The 6870-nt window shown below is 37.2% G+C and overlaps 1 protein-coding gene across 1 annotated transcript; it reads right to left on the reverse strand.

The window, feature by feature from the left end:
- Nucleotides 1-201: 201 nt before the first annotated feature.
- Nucleotides 202-6675, reverse strand: LOC106890332 (protein zwilch homolog). Its single transcript, XM_014946087.1, has 10 exons — nt 6627-6675; nt 5452-5547; nt 5219-5337; nt 4478-4674; nt 4286-4365; nt 3485-3640; nt 2891-2962; nt 2468-2561; nt 1621-1676; nt 202-342 (listed from the first exon to the last, which is right to left on the reverse strand). Exons 2-10 carry the CDS (start codon nt 5470-5472, stop codon nt 202-204), a joined length of 936 nt encoding a protein of 311 aa, XP_014801573.1. The 5' UTR covers nt 5473-5547; nt 6627-6675.
- Between the last annotated feature and the right edge of the window lie 195 nt (nt 6676-6870).

Consider the following 6870-nt stretch of genomic DNA (forward strand, 5'->3'; position numbering starts at 1 on the left):
CAGATATTTTATAGGCAAGTGGCTTTTGGTTTTAGAGCAGATGAGTACTACCGATTGGTTAGTACCTTTTACAAGCAAATAAAATCATCTCCTGTTGGTAACAATTATCTGAAGAGCTGGTCAGTCCTTCGAACTCAGAGAAATTTAGGTTCATTTCACTGAGAAAGCACTACAGTAGAGTAGATGCAGAGAAGAGAAGAATTAAAGGAAAACGGGGCAAAACCCCACAATAGACTCACTTCTCATTTTGCACCATAACTGTTCAGCAAAATCCAGGTCTCCTCGCTCACTGAAGACTGATTTTATTGAACCATCCACTGCAGCAGTGTCACATTCAATTTTCTGAAAGAGTTTGTTTGTCTTAAATAAAAAAAGATGCCCAAGATTCAAAGACCTTACGAATCCGAATTTTCTCCCAAGATCAAAATTGGGTACATCACTAATTCTTCCCTTTTTCCAGGGAAACTACCGCATAGAAGCTCCCAGTGCAAAGTAATTTGGAAGCATATTTTTATTTAAAAGTGAGACTAACTCTTTTCAGAATCATCTCACTGGATAATTGCCAGTAGTGAAGCCTACTATCAGAAAGACTTTTGATCATAGCCAAGTAAAGCTCAACCAAACAGTCCAGTAAAAACCAGCTGCTTCTCTCAAGATGGTCCTTTTTGCCTTAAAATGCACAAAGCAATGGTAAACAGCAAAACCACTAATTTAGCAAAACAGCAAGCACTAATTTAGAATATGACCTACACTATACTGAGCCCAGAGATGATTAAAACACTGCATGTATATCCAGCAGTGCCCTGGGAGGCCAAAATTAGTACCTACATAGATTCTCAGAACAGAGAACTATTTTTCCTGTTATCCTGAATATCTCTGGTTTAGCTGATACAGAAATCATTCTATTTTTAGCTTATCAACAAAATGCAACTTCCCTCTCAATAGCAAAAAGACCCAAATCTTTCCTTACAGGCTGCAAGGGAAAAAAAAATACCTTAATATAACTCAAGACATTTTTATAATTTTAATTGGTTCATTGCTTTAGAACATCATAAACCTCTAGATAAAAAGGATAGATATCCAATTGATACTATTAAATTGGCCCAAAGTCATAAAATTAGGCAAGAAAAGCAAATTAATGATAGAATGTAATGGTGCAAAGGTCAGAGTTCAGAGATCATGAGACTGAGAGCTTTAGGAGATGACAGACAATGGTTAAGACAAGGGACTGCAATTGCAGTTGATATAATACAGTTCAGTTTGCAAGCTTTTTCTACTGAAAAAGGAAGGCAATGAAGCAAATCAAAATAGCTCCACACCACTAATTTATAAAAAAAATAAGTATAATTTAGAATAAGAAAAAGAGGTTTTCTGAAGGTAAAAATAACAGTGGACTTCAATATATTAGAGGACAGCTATGGAGTTCTTAATTTTGCCCTTAACGCCTTCGTCCATTATTTTTTACACAGCAGAAACTGAAAGAAAGAGATCGATCTTTACATCTTTATGCCTATGTATTTACATATGTACATAAATACAATAAAAGATGCAGTCAAAATTTGAAATAACTAGAGTTATAAGGGGAAGAAAATAAGGCAACTGGTAAGAAATTGCATATACCTCTGTTTCGTTCTTGTTTTCAGATGTACAAAATCTATCCAGCTTGTTCTTTAAGTCTAGTGGACAAAAAAAATAAATTTTACCACTGTGAAAAAAAAAAATAATCATCAAACCAATCATATAAATCCATGGGCACCTCATAATTAACAAATACACCAACAGGATGGCTTACAGACAAAATTTATCCATTTTAAAATTGAGTGGGGTAAAGATATAGTCTGAAAAGATGACGTCTTAATTTTTTTTTATTATAAGCTACAGATTTTTGCCATATACCTTTACTACATTCTGTTATCTAAATATTAACTTGTGAAGTTGCAGTGTGGAAGCAGTAAGGGGGAGGAGGAGGTCTAATAAGTGTCTCTGGTTTTCTTCCACATGTATTTATCAGAAAGAGTTTTTGTCTCTTATCTTTTGTCCAAGTTTTACCTACATACTAAAAAAAAAAAATAAAAAAAATCACAGTTGCATTTGGAAATCTCTTGGTGCATTCTGCCATCTGATTCTCTCTTTAGATCTGTTTTCTAGTGTCTTAAACTTCTGACAAGACACGTATCGGACACAACAGTTTTCAGAAGTAATCAGTAATTTTGAATGCTTCACTTTAAGATGACATGGAAGTATTTTTTCTCACCAAAGGGCTACCTAGCACATTAAAAGCTCACGTACGTATCAGGTAACTTGACACATTCAGCTCTCAAATACTTTTAAAAACAATTGTGCAGACGTTTTTAGTGTAGAAATTAACGTGTCTAATTCTAACACTTTAAAAAATTCTATGTGCAATTTCTTTTTATTTCTGTGAAATGTGACGTCCCTCTTTCCCCACGTAACAAACAGCAATTACCAGTCAGAAGTTCCTGGACCAGTTCAACAGCTGATTTGGACTCTAAGGGCTCAGGCCACTCCATCACACCCATCTTCAAACCTTCCGCCAAAGCCTAAAGGTGGCACGAAAATCAAAACAACACAAATCAGTTCTTGTTTGAGGTTCTGTTGTGTGTCATACTTCACAATGCAATTAACTTTTCCAAGAATCTGTGCAGCTAACCATGACTTTAGAAACTTCTTGAATTTCCAGGCTTTGGTGTTCATGAGTTATCCTCTTTGTGGCTGGAGATTCCTAAAACTGAACTCAAACTTTATTCTAAAATAAAAGCTTGAAGTTATTTTTGAAACATCTGATGAAGTTTTAAATAAAGTAAGTTATAAACACATAAAATCACCATTCCATGTAAATCTGAAATTGGAATTTCTCACTTATACTTACAAGGAGAAACTGCAGTTCTCTGTAGAGCTGATACACAGGACTTCCAGGGTCCCCTGACTCCAGTGTAATATTCTGAAAGTTCCAGAAGTTCATGTCAGTTTCAAACTTTAGAAATAAAGTGTCATAAAACGTTCATTAGTGAAATGCATAGTAGCATAATTTATAATTTAGATTATTGTCTCAGTTTGAGGTAAAACAGAACCAACTTTCTGTTCAGTAATTGTACATCTTTACCTCTTCTAACTCTCTGATATCAACAACATGTTGTGGGGGAACTGCTCAGAGTGATAAGACCCTTCGTGCCAAGGAAGGGTGTGCAGAAAAAAAAGTACAAGGGGTGCTTGTACTTATTGCAATAACAACCAAGGTCAGTCAATTTCGTGATTTGCCCCACTGGAAATGGAAAAAGCGTAGAGGGGTCCCACCTGTGGGGAGGAGGGGACAGAAGAGGTGACCCAAACCTGACCAACAGGGGTATTGCATCCCACCTGCCCCCAGTATAAAAGCTGAGGGATCAAAAGGTCAGTGCTCACCACTCACGATGTAAACCATGAAGACAGTTTGGGTTTGTTTGCTTTTTCTTTCTTGACTTACCAGAGTGGCAGCTGAAGTTAGTGGGGGTGTCTCCAGACTCTTATTTACAGTGTTCCATGTCATATCAACATACACAGTGCTTTTGGGTTCTACAATCGTGTCCTCCATCGCAGCAGCTCTACTAAGTTTATACTGAGCAGATCCTTTTGTCACCACCTTGAATGAAAACATTAAAAAAATAAAATTAAAAAACACCACTGATTGTTTTGTACACGTGCAATATAACTGTAAAAGAACCTCACACACACAAAAAAGGGCTAACATTAGACACACGCATTACAATATGGAGTGCCCAAATGTTACTTTAAAAGTGATTATTGTAGTATAGAGAAACTAAGTTGCTAAACAGAATCTATAAAGCTTCCCAAATCTAGTATTACAAATCCAAAACCAGAGGTTTTAAAACTTAGACTAGAGGCATGACAGATTGCAAAAACCTACAACGGATGAATGATGCATCATTTTGTGTGTCATTTTGAGCTCTTCCAGATTTGCAAAACTGGTTTTATCAGCTGTAGGACCTAGGAAAAAAAAAAACTAAGAATCACAAAAAACCCCAACATTTGACAACCAAAACATTCCCACATTTTTAAGCCTCATTCGATTTTAGGAGGAACCTCATAACCTTACCATCACATGTGACCATATACATTCTCATTCGATTTTAGGAGGAACCTTATAACCTTACCATCACATGTGACCATATACAAATCTATAAAGCTTCCCAAATCTAGTATTACAAATCCAAAACCAGAGGTTTTAAAACTTAGACTAGAGGCATGACAGATTGCAAAAACCTACAACGGATGAATGATGCATCATTTTGTGTGTCATTTTGAGCTCTTCCAGATTTGCAAAACTGGTTTTATCAGCTGTAGGACCTAGGAAAAAAAAAACTAAGAATCACAAAAACCCCCAACATTTGACAACCAAAACATTCCCACATTTTTAAGCCTTTCTCATTCGATTTTAGGAGGAACCTTATAACCTTACCATCACATGTGACCATATACAAATTGATCCCTGTGATTTTGTTCCCAGCTTTGAGAGGCTCAGCTCCGAGCCAGTAAGTATGTTCAGGATCAGAACCATCACACCTTATCCAGATGGGAGGAAGCACAACCAGTTCAGGTATCTTCAAGTGGGTCATGTTTGGATTTTGTGCCAACGCATATAAGGAAATCAACTGCCTAGAAACATGAACAGGTTAAAAAGTAAGTTGCCAGCAAGCACAGCTAAATCTACTTTACATAAAACCCATCTCCTACCTACCATTCCCCATGAGCAGACATCGAATCATTTTACAAAAAGAATACAGTATTACAATCCTCTTTTTACAGGTAGAACAATGAAGTCACAAGAGAAGAAGTAAGATTTCGTAACTGAGAATATATTTAATACAATATTTTAATTTAGACTAAAGATTCCTTAAAAGGATAAGTTAGTACTTAGATAAGTAAGCAAATCAGTCACCATGTTTTGGTACTGTGCCTTGGTACCACACCAAAGACCCCAAGCAGATACTGACTTATTTGTTTATTTTAACAGAAGCCTTACAAAAACAAACACTGAAGTCTTAAGAAGCTTTCTTTGCTCACCTGCACCCAGCCAGTCCCATTAACCTCACGGGACAGCTCACAAGTGCTTTTCCAGTACCTTGACTTTAGCTACTTTGCTATGAATACTTTTAGCCAGGCAAGGCCATTGTGCAGGATGAAAACCTTTGGTACTTACTTTGCTCTCCTGTAAGAGAGTGCCACTGGTCCAGAACTCTCCTTTGGTAAAAGCTCAGAGGCACAAATAGCATCATCTATTTCTGATTCTTCCATTGAGCCATTTTCTTCATTCTGTCTCTTTAAGAGAAACGCATGGGTAAGTCAAAAAATACAAGGTATGTGAAAATATTTGATGGGAATTCAAAACTGCAGATTACACTTTAAAAATAAACAATTGACATACGCACTTACTGCTTTCTGCAAAATATACATCCTATTGCTTCCATTCCAAAATCTTTCAATGGGACTTTTGCAACTGCCATCAATCAAACAGATCTCTACATCAGTCTGAAAGAAAAAATAAAAGATTAAAACTTTTTAATACACCACATATAAAATACGCATTGCAGCAATTTTTTTATATTAGAAATTGCAAAATTAACTAATTCTGCAAACTGTTTTCCAACCCTATGAATCTAAGACTTTCTTATTTCAGAAGAACGCGGTGCATGCCGTAGGTTGAACCAAATCAACTATGAAAACACAACAACTTTCAATTAACCTACATAGAAAATTTAATTTCTAACACATTTATTCTGAAGTTTGGTTTGATGAACAAAACTTCAGATAATCTGAGATATGGCTGTAGTAGCAGCTGAAGTATAGCTGAAGTAGCAGCTGTAGTCACTAGGTACCCCTGGGATGAAAAATCCTCAAAGTAACATTAAAAATCAACTGATCACTTCTCTGAATTTCTCATGAGAGCTCTAAACACTGGTTGGAGACATTAAGTAACTCAAGCTTGCTCTTGAGAATGAGGGAATATCAATGTTTACTTAGGCTTTTGCATATACACAGGGAAGTACTGCTTAATTCTTCACATCTAGTCTGTTTTTCACATCACTGTATATTCAAATAATCACCTGATTTTATTTCCAAACTACTATCAAACTTATATAAATTCCAGGATTAGTACAACTACATAGCATTAGAAAATTTCCAGCCATTCCTACTGCTACGAAAATTGCTATTTTCATACAGATATCCCATTTCCCATCACAGCACTTAGATAAAAAAACCTACAACCAGGAGCCACAAGGTGGAAGCATGAGAACACAGAAGGCAGCCCCACAAGCTGCTGTGGCAGCTCTTCCCTCCCCTCCCACAGCACCACCTGCGCCCCCCGCTACCACCACCCCGTAATACTCTCACCTGTGCTGGACCTTTACGATTATTTTACACAAGTTAATTGTTGACAGGTGCCAAAAATCAGGCAGGGAATGAGCAGAGGGGGCAGGGCAGCAGTAGAGGTGGCTCTGAGGGGCCATGGCTGAGGTAAACTTTGCCTTTTACCTGATCTCCCCACACATATCTCAGCTGTTGCCTTTTAAACATCAGGTTATTTCGCCATTCTTTCACATATTTACCTCAAAGAGATGCGGGTGTTCAGGAATACTTTTCTTCCCTTCTTCATATATTCTGAAAGAAACGGTTAAAGCATATAAGCATATAAGGTTGTTGTTTTTTTCCTCTGCATTCCTCATTAAACGATAAGCTTCTCCGTGTAAACAAAAACAATGCAGGTCTACCATCAGAGCCTCAGCAGCCCCCCCGCCCAACAGCCTCCCCCCAATTCAGCAGCCCCTCCACAGCAGCCTCCCCAGAGCAGCC

This window comes from Calidris pugnax, unplaced genomic scaffold, assembly GCF_001431845.1.
Source record: "Calidris pugnax isolate Ruff unplaced genomic scaffold, ASM143184v1 scaffold134, whole genome shotgun sequence".
Taxonomy (NCBI): domain Eukaryota; kingdom Metazoa; phylum Chordata; class Aves; order Charadriiformes; family Scolopacidae; genus Calidris; species Calidris pugnax.

Coding starts and splice junctions, on each gene's coding strand:
- LOC106890332 (XM_014946087.1), bottom strand. CDS start 5,472: ATGTATATTTTGCAGAAAGCA. Junction 5,338..5,451: donor TGTATATTTTGCAGAAAGCA/GTAAGTGCGTAT, acceptor TTTCTCTTAAAG/AGACAGAATGAAGAAAATGG. Junction 2,562..2,890: donor GAGAACTGCAGTTTCTCCTT/GTAAGTATAAGT, acceptor TGCCACCTTTAG/GCTTTGGCGGAAGGTTTGAA.